Source organism: Antedon mediterranea, chromosome 1, assembly GCF_964355755.1.
Source record: "Antedon mediterranea chromosome 1, ecAntMedi1.1, whole genome shotgun sequence".
Taxonomy (NCBI): domain Eukaryota; kingdom Metazoa; phylum Echinodermata; class Crinoidea; order Comatulida; family Antedonidae; genus Antedon; species Antedon mediterranea.
Window position 1 is genome coordinate 19,159,640 of NC_092670.1, and position 17,298 is coordinate 19,176,937.

Consider the following 17,298-nt stretch of genomic DNA (forward strand, 5'->3'; position numbering starts at 1 on the left):
CACGTTTTGTAAGTAACCCCCTGGTTTACCACATGTTTTATTTTATGCAATGTTTTATTTCACTGTGCAATTTTACACGATAAAAAATCTAGGGTTTAGAAGAACAAGTTATCCAAACCAACCCTCCTCTTGAAGCTTTCGGTAACGCCAAGACCATCCGTAATGACAACTCCTCCCGATTTGTAAGTAAATGCGTGTTTTGAACACGTATCAAGATTTGCAGTCTCGTTGTTGTGAACTCATCCTGTGGATTTGTTTTGTGGCCCCCCTGACAGTTAATTTTACCCTCTTCTCGATGTCTATCATCTCCTTTTCATCTGCTGTGCTGTGTTCAAATACATAAAAACTATTATACAAATATATAACATAACATTGATGTTGAATAATTTTTTTTAAACTTTATATATTTTTAATATATCTAAGGTTGATAATGATGCTATTATATACTGTTTATCGATTTATTTATTGATGTGAATTTGTTTACATATGTTTAACACGTCTATTTCCAATTAAAGACCATTTTTAAAAACAAATAATTATTAGAGATTGAGGTATAATTCCATGCTCCTAATTTAGGCTAAATTAAGAAGGAAAATACTTGTTATGCATTGTTGAGGAAAGCAGAGTATTATCTCACCCTATAACTATACTCTGTTATATACAGTTTATTGTTTATTCAATCTAAACAATCTTATTTGTGTGTTTTCTTTTTTAAACTGGTCTTTAGTTGGAGTGACATTTATATTACATAATTTACATATTTAATTTTGTTGTTGATTGTATGTTGCATGTTTTGACATAATAATTAAATTCAAAATCAAAAGTATAGAATTTTCAATCTGTTTATGGAATGCAGTAAATAAAAAGTGTTCATCGATTCTACAGTATTATCTAAAAAACAGAAAATGTTAAATCATATTATCAAGGTCCATACTAAAAACATTTTAAAAATTGTAGAAGGCCTGGAAAATTTGTATTTCATTTAAAAGTAATTGACAAAAATTTAATAAGATGAAGACAATTTTTTTTTCACATTTATACAATTATTTCACTTTACTATGTTATTTTAAATTATGTGAAACTGTTCAAAAGTCAAGGAATTTTGGCTTGAAAGTCATGAAAATTAACTCTTGAGAAAGTGTATGAACCCTGTTGCATGTAATATGATAATTTTCCCGATGACCCTTGAATGCATGAGTTGTTTTTGCATGATTATTACTAAGTGTAATGTTTGAAATTACAGTCAGCTCTTCCAAAACCAGAAACACTTTGTGGCACTGTGGATTGGTGGTTGACTACTAGTTTACCAATCCAAAGTCCTTGGTTCAAATCTTTTCAGATTTTTTTAAAAGTCGAACACAGCGAAACTAGGCCTCATATGAGATTCGGTGTTCCCCGATTATGTAATTATTGTGTTGTGTGCTACTGTAGACATGTGAGAACTTTTTACAAAAATCTTTCCTACTATCAAAATCCAAAATGCTAGTCCAATTGTGTACGGTTTTGCACGAGTTGACTGTATGTATATAGCTATTAATTTTATATTACTAAAAACGTTATTATGAATATAAATTTTAAGTTAGCTACAGCTGAAAGTAGAAATCCATTCCAACACTGTAATTTGCATTCACTTAAAGTATTAATTATTACATTACAAAGTAGACTTCCACAGATTTACAATATGCAAACATTTACTGTATATAAAATATTTTAAACCTTTCATTAAAACAAAAATAAATGCACTATAACAATATCAGACTTTTAAATAATTAGCAAACAATCTTAAAATTAAAAAATGCATGTTAATTAGATTAAAAATATGCATGCAAAAATACAAGTATAGGCCTAGAACATTCACTACTGACGCGAGTATCACTTAGTGCATACAATTACATCTTAGACATTCTCAAAACAGTATTTTAAGTTTGATGTACATATTAAGCGCAATATTAACTTTGTCTTTCTGATTTTTCTCTAAAATTACAGGGTAAATTCATCCGTATCCACTTTGGTGGCAATGGAAAGTTGGCTGGAGCTGATATTGAAACTTGTAAGTAAAATGAATGACACTAGCTTGATGGTTAACATGTTTTATTTCCTTAGGTTATCAGTTTTTCTCATCCTTGAAAATAAAAATTGCTTTCGCATTGGACATTTTGTTCATTCTGGTTCCTCAACTTGAATATATATAAAACCCTAATGCCTGTGTTTTTAAGTATATTCTTTCTTTAATCAACTTGCATTTTTTTAAACTTTAAGATCTGCTTGAAAAATCCAGAGTTGTAACCCAGTTAGGAGGTGAAAGAGCATACCATATTTTCTACCAGATCTTGTCTGGAGGAATTGATGGACTTCTTGGTAAGATATTAATTAAAACTCATACATATTCATATTCATGACTTACATTAGCACATTAATTCATGAGATAGCTGCTCATAAATATTCATAAATTGATAATTGAACTGCTCATCATATTCATTAGATACAATATACAATATTATTATTACTCTATATAGTACTCTACATATGCATAGAGTATAATTGATTTTTGTTTCTTTTCAGAAAAACTTGCCCTCACTGGAAAGCCTGAGGATTACAACTTCACATCTCAGGGTGTCACTACCATCGACAACGTAGATGACAAGCAAGAGATGTGCGACACTGACGTAAGATTTCTTACCAACATCACTACAACAATCATAATTCTTATCAATACCAATTTGTCCCTGGGTGTGTTCAGGCACAAAAAATAGCTGTGATGGTCCCATCATGGACCTAAAGTGGGGTCCATAGTCCCATAGGTTATTCCAAGAGCAGGTGAACAACCATGTGTTGATCTGGGCCTCCGTGATCAAATAAAGTTGAATTGGATTGAAAAAATCATTTTGACCACTATCGACCTCGACCATCTTCATTAAAAGGCATAGTTTACATTTAATACTATTTACATTGTCATTGTTGCCTCACGATCTTATATTGTTATAATGTCATAATGATCACACATCATCGCCATTATTCTACTTTTTATGGCCTTAATTTGTTACATTCAACAGAAAGCCTTGGATGTATTGGGCTTCATCCCTGAAGACAAACTGTCCATGTGGAAACTCTGTGCTGCTATCCTTCACTTTGGTAATGCCAAGTGGAAGCAGAGACCAAGAGAGGAGCAGGCTGAATCTGATGGCACTGAACGTAAGTATTTTTGAAAAACAACAATGAATTGTTGAATGAAAAGTCAATGTTGTGCACTACATTGTAGGATATTTGTAGAAACCAAGTCAGCCAAAGATAAATCTCCGTAGCTCAGCATCCTGTTGTTAGATACCCTTGGTCCAATTGGTTATAATGGTATATTTCTTTAAATATAATTAATTTGTTATGTAATAAAAATAGTCTCTAGTATAAGTAATTCAAGAAAACAGTAGATTTCCAACAATACATTTCTATTTTTGTTGATTTACAGAAATTGATGCTGTGTCCTACCTGCTTGGCCTGAATGCTCAGGACTTGATGAAGAACTTGCTTAAGCCTAGGATCAAAGTCGGCACAGAATATGTACAACAAGGACGTACCAAGGAGCAGGTCAGTGCGTCAGTTCTGTCCATAATCAATTGTATTTTTATTGGCTATCGATTGCATACAACTGTAACTTGGTGGTTAACATGCTTGTTTACCAATCGTAATGTCCCAAAGTCTGCTACTTTAACAAATGCAGGTCCTCTTACTGGTATGTTTAATGCTCCTCCAACAAGACTTGGCATTATGAACGTATTGTAGCCCCAAAATATATACATAATATGCACAAGCCTAAAAAAACTCCAACAAGCCATAAAACTAAAAGATATTGTCAAATGTACATCCTATATTTTTTCGTTGATTTTTTATAAGAAATCATTGATATTATTCTTTTAGGTTGCCTATTCTGTCAATGCTCTCTCCAAAGCCATTTACAACAAGCTTTTCGGTTGGTTGGTCAGCCGTGTCAACACAACACTAGACACTAAATCTACCAAGGCTTTCTTCATTGGTGTCCTGGATATTGCTGGGTTTGAGATCTTTGATGTAAGTATGATGCAGAGTGTAATTCATGTAAAAATTAGGTGTATTGTTACACAACAATGTGTTCCGTAATTGGGTTGTCCCCTAATTATGTCGTGGACAGATGAGAGAGTGGCACTTACATGACGTCTCTTAGAGGAGAAACATTTAGGTGAAAAGTGTAACATCTGAGTCCACAGCGCCATGAGCAATGAAATATTTATTGAAACGCTATACAAGAACTCGTATATAATATTATTATTATTAGCCATAGTGTTATAATATATATTGCCCTCATTCATTTTATGGGACAGTGTCCCTTGAATAGTGGTGTCCCAACAGAACGGTTCTACTGTAGTTACATAAATCACAGATCAATTTAATTTTTAACAATGTATTTAAACAAATTATACAGTATACCGGTATTGATAGTTTTTATCTCTAATACACATCAGATATACAAATTTACACTCTTCTTTTCCCCTAGTTCAACACATTTGAACAGCTTTGCATCAACTTGACTAATGAGAAATTGCAACAGTTTTTCAACCATCACATGTTTGTGCTAGAGCAAGAAGAATACAAACGTGAAGGAATTGACTGGGAATTCATTGATTTTGGTATGGATCTTGAGAACACCATCCAGCTTATTGAGGGTGTAAGTACATTTAATGGAATAGATAACAGGCCAAACAAGTTATAATGTAATGTTTTTAGCAATACATTTAATGGTATTACCCTATATCTAAGTACTTGTGAACATTTATTTCTCCAACAAAAAAAATTATGCAGATCTACACAGTGAAGTTTTACTCTCTTCATGTAGTACAAAACATTCTTATAAGCCTAGTGACTGACATACATCTGTATCAATATTGTTTTGATTTTAGTGGGTGGCCCTGTCACTCAAGTGTGGCTCTGAAGTATGCTATCAAATTTTGGTCTTGTTCTTATATTCTAAAGTTTAATAATTTAATTCAAATTTGTTCTCCAGAAAATGAGTGTATTTGACATCCTTGAGGAAGAGTGCATGATGCCAAAGGCCTCTGACAAGACCTTCACTGACAAATTGGTTAAGCAACACAAGGGAAAACATCCTAACTTTGGAACTCCAAGCCTTGGAAAGAAGAAGGGTGTATCCACATCTGAATATCACTTTGAAGTTCACCACTATGCTGGAACAGTGAGTATTATTTGGCACTTCATCTCTACCCCTACCTAGAGATCCTTTGTCTACACTATCAAACTTTATATGACAAAAAAATGTGATGTGCGGCCCATATATGGAAATAATTTAATTACATCATATCACTACCATATTTTGGCACATCACATTTTTTTGTCAAACTAGTTTGATAGTGTGGACAGAGTTTTAGACACATGCAGCATGATTTAGCACCATAGACAATTTCAAGACTCCAATTTAAACATGGCTGTCTTGGACTAAATGACCTATAAATTTACCAATCCGTAGTATTACATATTTACTGGAAAATCAAACATGACTTAATTTGTATTCATTATTTCAGGTTGGTTACAATACTGACTTCTGGTTGGACAAGAACAAAGATCCATTGAATGAAGCTGTAGTTGACCTCTTCAGGAAGGGCACAGAACATCTGCTGCCAAAACTTTTCTCTGACATCCCAACTGGTGGTAAGTTTCTTCAATAATCTCTTATATATATCTTATAATAATAATGAAACTTCAAGAATTCATCTCTTAGTGAGGGTTTTTCTTTAATGCTCTGTCTACACTATCAAATTATTTTGACAAAAAAAGTGATATGACACCATCTTGTCCATATATGGGTACATCACATTGTTTGTTAGTGTAGACAGAGCTTTAATCTATACAATTAACTCTCCCAAACGTTGTCGACCATGACTCCGTTCAAAATGTTTTTTTATGACACTTGGGTGGGTTGGGAATCCCCATTCATTTCATACATTAGTGTCACAATTTTGTTAAATTATGATGTAGTCTTGTTTAGTTGTACTGTATTGTTTTATGAATTCTATTGATCTTTTCTATCTACATAGTTAACTGATAATATGTTGTAATTGTTTTTTTTCTACCTGATACTGTATACAGTATATTACTAGTCATTGAAGAATAATTTGTTTTCTATTTTTCAATTCAATTTTACCATTGAAATTCTTTTCTTTTTAATTACATTAGTTATATAGTCACTTTTATCTATCCGTAAACAAATTAATAAACGTATGTTTTAAATGGATTAGCTAAGGTTGCGAAGTATTGCTTTATGGGAACTGTTCCATCCATGCAGGCCGAAGGAACTCAAGGTAGTATTGAGCACCAAAGGGACTGCATCCAACACACTGGCTTGTTAGTGTGCTATAAATTGCTATCACTTCTACTTCACAAACCCCCTTCCCTTATGTACATGTGAGTTATGTACTTGTGGGAGTTAAATAACAGAGTACCTGTTCTTTTATGTATTGTACTGGCAGTCACTTTTACCTCACTTCCTCCCTCTGTACAACCTTCCTAGGTGTTCTAACCTACAATATAGATTTTATAATGTAGACAATTATTTAACTTTTGTGTAACACAGTCAACCGAGTTGCAAAGTACAATTTCCAGGGCAATCAATCAGCAGCTGTAACGACAGGTAGTTTATATCAGATCCTTTGAAATACTAGTTGCAGCTGTATCAAACTATGAAATACGAATGTAGAGGATTCAACTATAGGATTCAGATATAGAACTAGTGCATATAGATTAAATACCATTAAATCATGAAACACTAAGATCTTGTTCTTTAGTCCATCTTGCTACTTGCTTTCTGAATACAGCAAACGTTTGCTAGTAGAATTAAAAGTTCTGCTAAGTTCTGCCAATTCTATGCAGCTGCATGTATAAAAAGGTGACAGTAGTTTATGCCACAAATATCTTTTCTTCACTTTTACAATAGAAGTTTCTTTTCTTTAAAACTTTACTCACAAGAATAAGCATTTTTAATGATGGGTTTGGGTTTTGAAAGAGGAGTATGGGTATTATATGAACAGAAAGGTTTGAGAGGAAGGGATATGTTTGAGGTCAATGGGACAGGTTTAAGTGAGTGTGAGGTGTAGGTTAATAGGGTGGGAGGTTGGGATGTCACTAAAAGGCAAGTGCTTATTCATGTTAGTAGGGTATTACTATAATCTTAAGCTTGGTTGTTACTAGGATGCAATGCAAGTACATAAACGCAACGTAAGTAATCACATCACAAGCGATGGATTATTCAAACTGTCGCTTGCCATTGATCAACTCGCTTGCGTTGCGTTTACCTCATTGTGTTGCGTCCTGGTGGGACCCAAGTTTTCAAAGTAGGATCTACAGCTACTGTATATACTTTTCTGCATACAAACACTGGTCTTTACTGTAATATATTGCTACACCTATTCAAATTTAATGCACTTATCTCTCGCTGTTAGTGTTATATAGTTCAATCTACAATACTTCAGATAGTATTTATAGGAGTAAATAAAATTAAGTCTTTTTAGTGTAGTATCATAGTTTATGTACATAGATAGATAATCTATTTCTCTTTTACTTTTTTTTAAATAGAAAAAATAGCTTTGCAGGGTAGATTTTCAAATATTTCTTTATTTAAAAAATGTAGTTTGCAATTTTATGCTAACTGCTTTGGCTGTCTAAGAAACAAAGTTGCTTTTACTAAAATTTTGCAAATACTAACATCTAAACTATATGTCTGTGTCTGTATTTATGGTAACTAACCATTTGCTAGCTTGCTTAAAATCAAGAAAGCCTAACAGAGTATTGCACAATGTATGTAATAAAACCCAGTAGGGCCTACTTAAGTATAAAACGCAGTAGAGCCTACATCAATATATCTAATAAAACCCAGTAGGGCCTATTTAAATATAAAACCCAGTAGGGTCTACTTAATTATAAAATCCAGTAGGGCCTAATATCATATCTTATAAAGCCCAGTAGGGCCTAGCATCATATCTTATAAAGCCCAGTAGGGCCTACATCAATTCCATGATATATCATATAAAGCCCAGTAGGGCCTACTTTATTGATATAGCTCAAGTGCAACATTTTGTATTTTCATTCATAACTGCAATTGATACTCCAAAACGAATTAATTCTCATCTTCCAACAGATCAATTGGTCGAGTAAAGTAGTAGGATCAAACTACCACTTGATATTATTCATTCTACCCATATGGCCTTTAATTGGGAGGTTCCTTAATAGACCTGTTGATTATCTATACTTGATTGCATGAAAACTGTTTAAAAATTATGTTTTGAAGTGATTTGCTAATGCTTTTTTTATTTCTTTGCTTCAACAGGAAAACAAAGTAAGTTTATTTTATTTGTTGTTTAAACATGATTATTACAATTTATGTTGGTCTGTTTTCCAAACAGACCAACACTTTTATTGAAAACAATTCATTTGGAGGCTATTGTGATAAGAATATAATTTTTTTTGGTTTGGCAGACAAAACAAATTTTAGACAAATTTTACTGGAAGTATGATTTACTATTTAATTTTTTGAAAACACCAGATTTTGACCCTGCTAATATTCAAAAACATTTCCCAAAATATTCTTTGTGTAATATTTGAAAAATAGTAGTATCATAATAAAGTACCCATGTATTATTATGTAACATAAACAAAATTAATCTAAACAGTTTTTAACAATATGTTTTGTCATTTGCTATGTTTAACATTGGCATTTGCAGTTTGAAGTGTGCCTTGCATATTATTTGTTACAATAATTACCGTTTTAAATCAATTTTTATTTAACTGTAAGCTATATAAGAACAGGACAGACATTTGAAATGTTATGTAGCACAATTTTGTATGTTACATGTACTGTAGATAAGGTATAGTAGGGTTCTTGGAATATGTAACATTTTGTAATGTTATGGAAATTTATATACTTGGTACAGAATGTGCATTAATGTTTATGACATGTTTAAGGCAGTTTTATTGCTATTGTCTTTTAGGATTTTATAAAATTTTGTTTTTAATGTTGCAAGAAATTTTGTTTTGTGTACATCTGTGTTATAGGGTCCTACTGTCACGATTTTTTTTTGGTTTCGACGCCATCAATATGTAGGCCTACCGAGTGAACACATTCTAACTTATCTTGAATCTTGCACATAGGTGGTGGAGCCCGAAAGAAAGGCGGTTCCTTCCAAACAGTATCCGCCAAACATAGGGTACGGTGACTATTTGTTCTTATTGTTAAATGCGCATCTTCCCCCATTTGCGCACATTCATAATTTGCTATGTTATATTGCATGTTTTGACATTTTTTTATAATCGTGTTTGTTCACAGGAGGAGGAAAGCGTGAGAAGGCTATCAAGACTATAAGCGCGGGTCACAGGGTTCGCATGAATTTCATTGCTGCGTGATGAGTGCTCTTTTCTGACTGACAAACAATACTCAAAATCTCTTTAATCAGATATATCTACCATGGAATTTTCATTTTTTTTAATTGTTTTACCTGACACAATTTCTGTCTCAGGTTTTACCAATAAGTCATTTCTACATCTGATCATAGAGACACTATAAGATCTCTATGATCTGATAAAAAATTGGGGTTTTCAATGTTTGATTTTGGCTCCGTTTGATTTTCAAATTCTTCCTTTCAATAATGATTGGTTCGAAAAATGTCTGATTGTTCTTTGGAATGAAGGGTATTGTTTGTGAATCTTTGTAATCATCACCACAATCCCACAATGCATGCTCGTTGGAATTTAAATACAAATCTTTATCTGTTGCATGAGTGCACAACATACAAATAAAAAAAGTTACACATTATATTTTGAACGAAATCCTGATTTTATTTATTAAATTATTATATTTTTTAATTAACCATAAGACTATTGAAAACATGTAGGTATTTCTTAAAGTAAGATCAACATTTTTCTCAATACCAATACAAATATATTCCTTATTTAAAAATGAATAAATCTACTTTTTTTAAAAATGATGGAAAACAAGAACCTTCCATAATTAGACAAAATAAAAGTAAATACAGACAAATATTCTGACCTTGCTATACTCAACTGTAACAATCATTAAAGAATAGCTTAATACTCTTATACCATCACCATACCATTTTTCCTATAAATAGATATGAATAAATACATTTTTAAAAATGACAACATTTTTAATAGTATGGTGCATTCATGTTAAAGAAAAGATGTTTTATTGCTGTAACTAACAAGCTCCTGTTATATGTTGACATTCTGTAAACATTTGTGTTTTTTTTTAATGTTGCAAGATAAAACAACAAACTAGCGCATAAATTACAAACTAATTATTATACCCAATTTTTTAAATTACGCATGATGCATTTTTTGTCCTGCACAGTAGAAGAATAAATTACTTTAAATTAACTTGAAAGAATTTTACAACTTATTTAAGAGAATAACTTTTGCATGTAGAGATGAAATTTGGATTAATTTGTCTCTCATCTATTCTCAAATTTCAATTATTTATAGATATACTGGTGGCTGTTTAGCATTAGTCTTATCTTTGCATTAATATGGCTGAAAAAATTAAAACAAAAATAGCATAGATCCAAATCCCATGCAAAGAAGCTTACGACCAATTTTACAAAATGTTGACACCGAGTTTTTAGTAATTGTTAATTTCACAGTATTTATGTTTTATATTATATGTATTTATCTATTTATGATAATTGTATATAAATGTGAATTGTATTTATGTACTTGTTATCGCTATATTTAAATTCACATGCTCTTCTGTCATCTTGCTTTTAAAAACAAACATCAAATTATTTACTAAAAGCAACACACTAAAACAAGGTATGTGAAATTTACAATGACTAAATAAAGAATTTAATCAAAAATATCTTTCTCTATCAGCAATAAGATTCTAATGATATTCAAAATACGTTTCTGTATCTAAATAAAATAAATATATTTTTTTATTGTTCAATTGCTATTCAAATTTGCGCCTTTGTTATTTTACTTTATTTTGGTGTTAAATTATTATTTCTGTATTTTCATTTAATGTTTGATTGATTTTCAATGATTTTAATTTGTTTTTGTAAATGCAAGGTGATAGAAGAAACCATATACAAGATACTAACGTCAATTCCCTAAATTCTGGACACCCTTGCAACGGTCAAAGATGTGCAGGTTTTTGAAAGAAGTTTCAAAATTTGATTTAAAAATATGTTCAGTTTAACAAAAATTCAAAATATTGTAAAAAGAAAAATGTTCAGTTTTTCAAAAGAAATTTCAACATTTGAATTTCAAAATTATAATTATTATCAAAGATTCTAAATTTGTGAAAAGCTACAAAACTAAATACAATGATTTGTTAAAAATCATTGTTAAATATATTTAGTGTCTTGTATATGTTTATTCACTTGTTACATTTTTCTTACATTGCTGTGTGCTTATACAGTGGTTTATTAAATTGTTGATGAAAATAAAAAGTTAAAATTAAATAATAAATAAATAATAATAAATATATATAACCTATAAAATAAGGACGGAATATATATAAAAGCAAAAGCTATTAACTAAATGTTTAAAATAATTTTCACATTGCTGTTTACTGCTGTGTTTTTTCCTCAAATATTCAATAAAAAAATTTTATTTTAAATAATAATTCAATTTTTATTTTCGAAAAAAAATTTGATTGGATGCAGTGACATTTTATGGATGTTTCAATGACACTACTGTATCTAGACTAAAAAACAATTGTGTGCCAAAAGCAGTATTTTATTCTGCCCTTTTGGGGTTGGTTAGATTCAATGTAGTGTACTGAAACATCTCTATAATACATCACATAATGTATTCAACTAGATTTTGGGCTGATTATGATAAAATAATAATATAAAGTAATATTAAAATTAATAACCTTGGTATTAATAAAAAATAATACATACTATAATCTTCTGCAGTAATACATAATTCTATTTGAAAGCCGCTTTTAATATTTTAAAAAACTAACTATCTGGGTACTGTTGCTATAGGAACAACTGAACCGTCTGCTGTCCACACTGTTCAAGACTTCTCCTCACTTTGTCCGCTGTATCATTCCCAATGAGTTCAAGAAACCCGGTCTCATGGACGCCCATCTTGTACTTCATCAGCTCTCCTGTAATGGTGTGCTTGAGGGTATCCGTATTTGCCGAAAGGGATTCCCCAACAGAATGTCCTTTGCTGACTTTAAACAAAGGTACAGCACCAATCATAATTCAGAATGCATCATATTTATAATTTCTTAAATCAGAGAACAAAACACTATCCAACTCAGGCAAAACCTTTTTAAATAAAATAAGGTTTTTCTTTACAGAAAAAATGGCCTATCTTCATTGTTCATTTTTTTGGGGGACAATACATCTTTAACTACATTTTTGTTTTGTTTTTTTAAACAGATACACAGTTTTGGCACCAACTGCTGTTCCCGGTGGATTCATGGATAGCCGCAAAGCCTCTGATGCCCTTTTGAAAGCCATCCAACTGGACACAAATGAGTACCGCATGGGATACACAAAGGTTAGTGTTTTTCAAATTGTCCTCGCCTTTTGTTCACCCTGTCTCACTGAAAACATATTTGTGTCTGTATCTGTGTATGTAGTATCATAGTTGTATGATCTCAAACAATACAACTGGTTCAGCAGACCATGTTGTAGATTTTCTAACAGTGAATTTGTTTTTTAAAGGTGTTCTTCCGTGCTGGATGCCTTGGTGAACTTGAAGATATGCGTGACGAACGTCTTTCTAAGATTGTGTCCATGTTGCAATCTCAGTGCCGTGGATTCATCATGCGCAAAGAGTACAAAAAGATGCTGGATCAGAGGTATGAATGAAAATAGTTATTATGAACATCATTATTAGAACCATATCTCTATGTTCCTTATGCAATATCAAAATTGTCACTACTTACTCTTCTCATTCACATAATTATCTTTGCTGCTGTTATCATTCTTATCAGTTAGTATAAATGCCATCATCTATGTTATATTAGTGTTATTAACATCAATCAAACAATCACATGTTAACAATCTATTTTCAATTATTGACAGAATTGGCCTTAGCACACTTCAGCGTAACATCCGTAAATACTTGATCCTGAGAAACTGGCACTGGTGGAGATTGTACACAAAGGTAAGGAACGATGCCATTGAAGGAACCATTGTCATGTTGAAGAGCACGTAATAAATAACTAGGATATCTTGTGAAAGCTTATTACACTTTCTGTACAACTTTATACATCTCCACTGTATTGCAATTATGAGATATACAATACAACAATTTGTTAATTTTAGGTCAAGCCTCTGCTCAACGTTGCCCGTGCTGAGGATGAAATGAAGGCCAAAGAGGAAGAGTTACAGAAGTTTAAAGAAAAAGCAGAGAAAGAGGAGAAAGAAAGAATCGTTCTTGAAGAAAAGAACTCGCAACTGTTGAAAGAGAAGAACGAAATGATGCTCCGACTCCAAAATGTAAGATGCACTCATCAATTTTCTCTCTTTTAAAAAAAAAGATACTGACACTCAAACTGCAAGCATGGGCTTTCCTCAGGATATTTCCATTTTATGTTGGTTCGTACTGACTTAAGTGTTTTGGTTTTATGTTGGGATAGGAACAAGAACAAGGAGGTGATTATGAAGAAACTATCAACAAGTTGAATGCTGTCAAGACTGCTCTAGAAACCAGAATGCAGGTAATTTTTATGGTCATTTTTAAATTGCAACATTGGTTGCAATCATGCTCATATTTATAATTTATAGGTTAGATTTTTAGTTTGTACGCTGACCATTCATATAGACACTCACACTTATGTTTTGTCTGTCAATTTACAAGAATTCTTAAGCAAGTTGAAACTAGTTATTGATAATCAATATTCAGATATTCAATTAAAACCATGTTTTTTTAGTTTGTGGCTGATGCTGAGCTGGTACTTCAAATCTTTTGCATTGTTGTAACACTCCATACTATTTCCATCAATGAGAGTTAGCGTTAAATTGTTTTTACCATGAATAATACAACTCGTATTTCTCATTATTTCTTTTTAGGAAATGCAAGAGCGCATTGAAGAAGAAGAGGACAACAACGCAGACATCAGCGCCACCAAGCACAAGCTAGAGAAGGAATGCTCTGAGCTCAAGAAAGACATTGATGATCTTGAGATCACTTTGGCTAAGGTACTAATGAACTAATCCGCACTTGGTTCCTACCAACATGGGTAGCTCAGATGTAAAGCTCTGTCTACACTATCAAACTTTGTGACAAACAAATGTGCTCATTTATGGACATGATGATGTCATATCACTACCATATTTGGGCACATAACACTTTTTTTGTCAAATTAGTTTGATAGTGTAGACAGAGCATAAGACGTTGAACATGTCACCAGTGAGCTGTCAGAGCTGTTTGTGTTAATTATCAAACAGCTCTGAACTTCTCACTGATGTTTGTTCAGAGCTATTTGATTTGCTATCAAACGTTTGTGGTAGTTACAATACAATGATATAAACATAGTCAATTACTAAATGTTTAAAACCATTGTATTGCAATCTACGTCAGAGTTTGTTGTTAGGAAACTTGGTGCTGCATGATTGTTTTGAGGTGCTTGGCAACTGCTTTTAATAATGTCTACACAAAAAATATAAGTATTTGATTAATTTGGTTTTCAACAAGAAGAAATACTAAACTTCAAAGCATATACACAACTTAATGCTTTGTTTTAACCAATGGCATTCAACCAATTAATATCATTACACATTTTGATGGAAATTTAATCACAATTTTTTCAAAGCTACAAGTATTTGAACGTTTTGTTTTACTAAGTGTGTAGTGTTTTTCTGCTTCTAACTATCTATCTGTCACTTGTTTCATCCTATTCTTTTATTTATTTATCTATCACTTTTTCTCTTGTATTCTAGTCTGTTATCTCCTCTAATTTCTGCTGCACTTACTCATTACCTCTTGCCTCAATTCTATCTGTGATTTTGTTATACTCTGCATAACAATATAAAACATTTTTTTAAATGTAAAAAAAAAATACACATTCAATCGAATTAGGACAGTACCTGGTTCTTCAAAATTTACAATTCTACAGAAAAAATTAAATCAAATAAAACTTCAAAGACATTTATAATTACAGTAAGCTTCAACAAAATTAGTTTTCATAAAATGAAGCTTGGAAGGGAACAGGTGTGTTATAAAGTATTTTGTAAAGCATCTTATTTCAATTGGATTAGATTATTAGTATCACAGCAGAGTTTTCGCAGGACATTTGATTGATATGATTGCAGGGTATATAATTAAACACAACAGCAAATTAATAACACTACTAAAGGACCTCCAATAAAATATAGAATTCTATATTTTGTTGATACCTTTTGTAATCAGCTTTTATTAATTTACACTTTTGTTGTTGTTGTTTTAGTAAAATGTATGATATCAATTTAATATAGATGACTACCACTTAATATTAAGAAAGTGGTCTATGTTATTATGTGTTATCTGTAAATCATTTACCTTAAATTTTATATATTGTGATATAATACAGTAATAATGTTATCATGTCATTATACTCTATGTGGCACATTAAATGCATGTTTGTGATTGGTTGCTAATAAGGGTCAGTGAGCATGCTCGCTGAGGTTTTGAGACTTTGGTTTTAAGGTCGAGGATGAGAAGAAGGCCAGAGAGGCTCAAATCAAGACTTTGAATGAAGACTTAGCCGCTCAGGATGAGAGCATTGCTAAGCTGACCAAGGAGAAGCAAGGTCTCGATGAAAAGAACAAGGTAGGTTTGATTCATGAAATTTAAGATTTTTCCGGTAAAGAACAAGTTATAAGCATTATATTAGGACTTATGGTAAAATCTCATTGTCTGAACATTTTCTTTATTTTAATATCTTATTTATAAACCTATCTTTCCTTATGTAGAGAACCGAAGAAGCTCTCCAGGCTGAAGAAGACAAATGCAACCATCTTAACCACCTCAAAGCCAAATTGGAATCAAGCATTGATGAGGTACCTACATATAATTTGTTGAAACTGTAACTACTGTAGGTAGTAAATCTTTGGCCTATATCCTATATGTTTATATTTTTATTCTAACCACACCAGGAAATACTGAACATGTTATTGGTAACATGGAGGTTGACTGTCCTGAATAAGTTCTGCAAATACTAAGTTACATGCACAGTCGATCATGCTCATAGAAACCTTTGAATTACTAGCTCAGTTACTTGGCCAATAGCCTTTTCCATTCTGTAGTGGATGAAGTATAAATTGAACATTTTGGGTAAAATAGAAAAATGAGTATATTTATCATGCTCTTCCTTTCTGATCACATGTCATCAATCCATTAAGCTCTGTCTACACTGTCAAACTAGTTTGACAAAAAAAAATGTGATGTGCCGTAATATATGGTAGTAAAATTCTTAAATAAAGAAGTGATATGGCCACATCACATTTTTTCACATAAAATTGGTTAGTGTAGACAGAGCTTTAGATAATATTTGTTGTACTGCTACTAATACAAACTTTAATAACAACATTTTAAAATTTCTCTTTTTTTCAAATAGCTTGAGGATAATCTTGAGCATGAGAAGAAGGCCCGCGGTGATGTAGAGAAGGTTAAGCGTAAGCTTGAAGGAGACCTCAAGATGACTCAGGAAACAGTTGAAGAGCTTGAACGTGCAAAGTCTGGTCTTCAAGAAAACCTCAAAAAGTAAGTATTGCAGAAAATTTGAATTTTGTACAAAGAAAATAAAGTATACTTTTTAGTCTATGCGTATATTTAATTTTCTACATTTGGTGATGTATCTTCCTGCTCCTTTTAAGAGCCAGTTTACGACTTTATTTGTTGCACTTTGTGCATGTGCTTTCAATTAGTATGTATCATGTTATAGGTATTTATGTGTTACTAAGCAATTGTACTATTTTTTATAAATAGGAGAGAATATGAGATCACACAATTGAACAGCCGACTTGAAGATGAGCAAGGTCTAGTTGCCCAACTCCAAAAGAAGATCAAAGAGCTTCAGGTAGGATCATATTTACTGTTTTTGTTTTTGAAGATGTCAGTCAGAGCTACTCCATTCCTTTTTTGTATGTCTTTAGTCATCTGGTTTGGCTCTTGTTGCCTCAATATGCTGGTTATACTTTTAACACTTATAGGAGCTTTTTGCAGTGTCAATGAAAACTTGTTGTTGCTTGGATAAATTTATATGTCCATATATGGTCATAATTTGACATATATAGTATTAAA

At 31.9% G+C, this 17,298-nt stretch overlaps 1 protein-coding gene across 3 annotated transcripts in view; it reads left to right on the top strand.

Annotated features, from left to right (window-relative positions):
• LOC140060418 (uncharacterized) overlaps positions 1 to 17,298 on the top strand; it is a 48,813-nt gene that overhangs the window by 14,710 nt on the left and 16,805 nt on the right. For 2 of the 3 annotated variants that reach the window (XM_072106630.1, XM_072106612.1), the window contains exons 7-28: positions 93 to 182; positions 1,987 to 2,050; positions 2,260 to 2,358; positions 2,563 to 2,666; positions 3,054 to 3,192; positions 3,464 to 3,582; positions 3,913 to 4,062; positions 4,526 to 4,696; positions 5,033 to 5,221; positions 5,568 to 5,694; positions 9,187 to 9,242; positions 12,042 to 12,247; positions 12,447 to 12,567; positions 12,735 to 12,871; positions 13,098 to 13,179; positions 13,341 to 13,514; positions 13,655 to 13,735; positions 14,088 to 14,216; positions 15,703 to 15,825; positions 15,969 to 16,055; positions 16,613 to 16,758; positions 16,984 to 17,074. In XM_072106630.1, the coding sequence (XP_071962731.1) occupies positions 93 to 182; positions 1,987 to 2,050; positions 2,260 to 2,358; positions 2,563 to 2,666; positions 3,054 to 3,192; positions 3,464 to 3,582; positions 3,913 to 4,062; positions 4,526 to 4,696; positions 5,033 to 5,221; positions 5,568 to 5,694; positions 9,187 to 9,242; positions 12,042 to 12,247; positions 12,447 to 12,567; positions 12,735 to 12,871; positions 13,098 to 13,179; positions 13,341 to 13,514; positions 13,655 to 13,735; positions 14,088 to 14,216; positions 15,703 to 15,825; positions 15,969 to 16,055; positions 16,613 to 16,758; positions 16,984 to 17,074 (2,685 nt within the window). Of the gene's footprint in view, positions 1 to 92; positions 183 to 1,986; positions 2,051 to 2,259; positions 2,359 to 2,562; positions 2,667 to 3,053; positions 3,193 to 3,463; positions 3,583 to 3,912; positions 4,063 to 4,525; positions 4,697 to 5,032; positions 5,222 to 5,567; positions 5,695 to 9,186; positions 9,243 to 9,361; positions 9,412 to 12,041; positions 12,248 to 12,446; positions 12,568 to 12,734; positions 12,872 to 13,097; positions 13,180 to 13,340; positions 13,515 to 13,654; positions 13,736 to 14,087; positions 14,217 to 15,702; positions 15,826 to 15,968; positions 16,056 to 16,612; positions 16,759 to 16,983; positions 17,075 to 17,298 lie in introns of all 3 variants that reach the window. The other variant, XM_072106621.1, reaches the window with a different exon arrangement.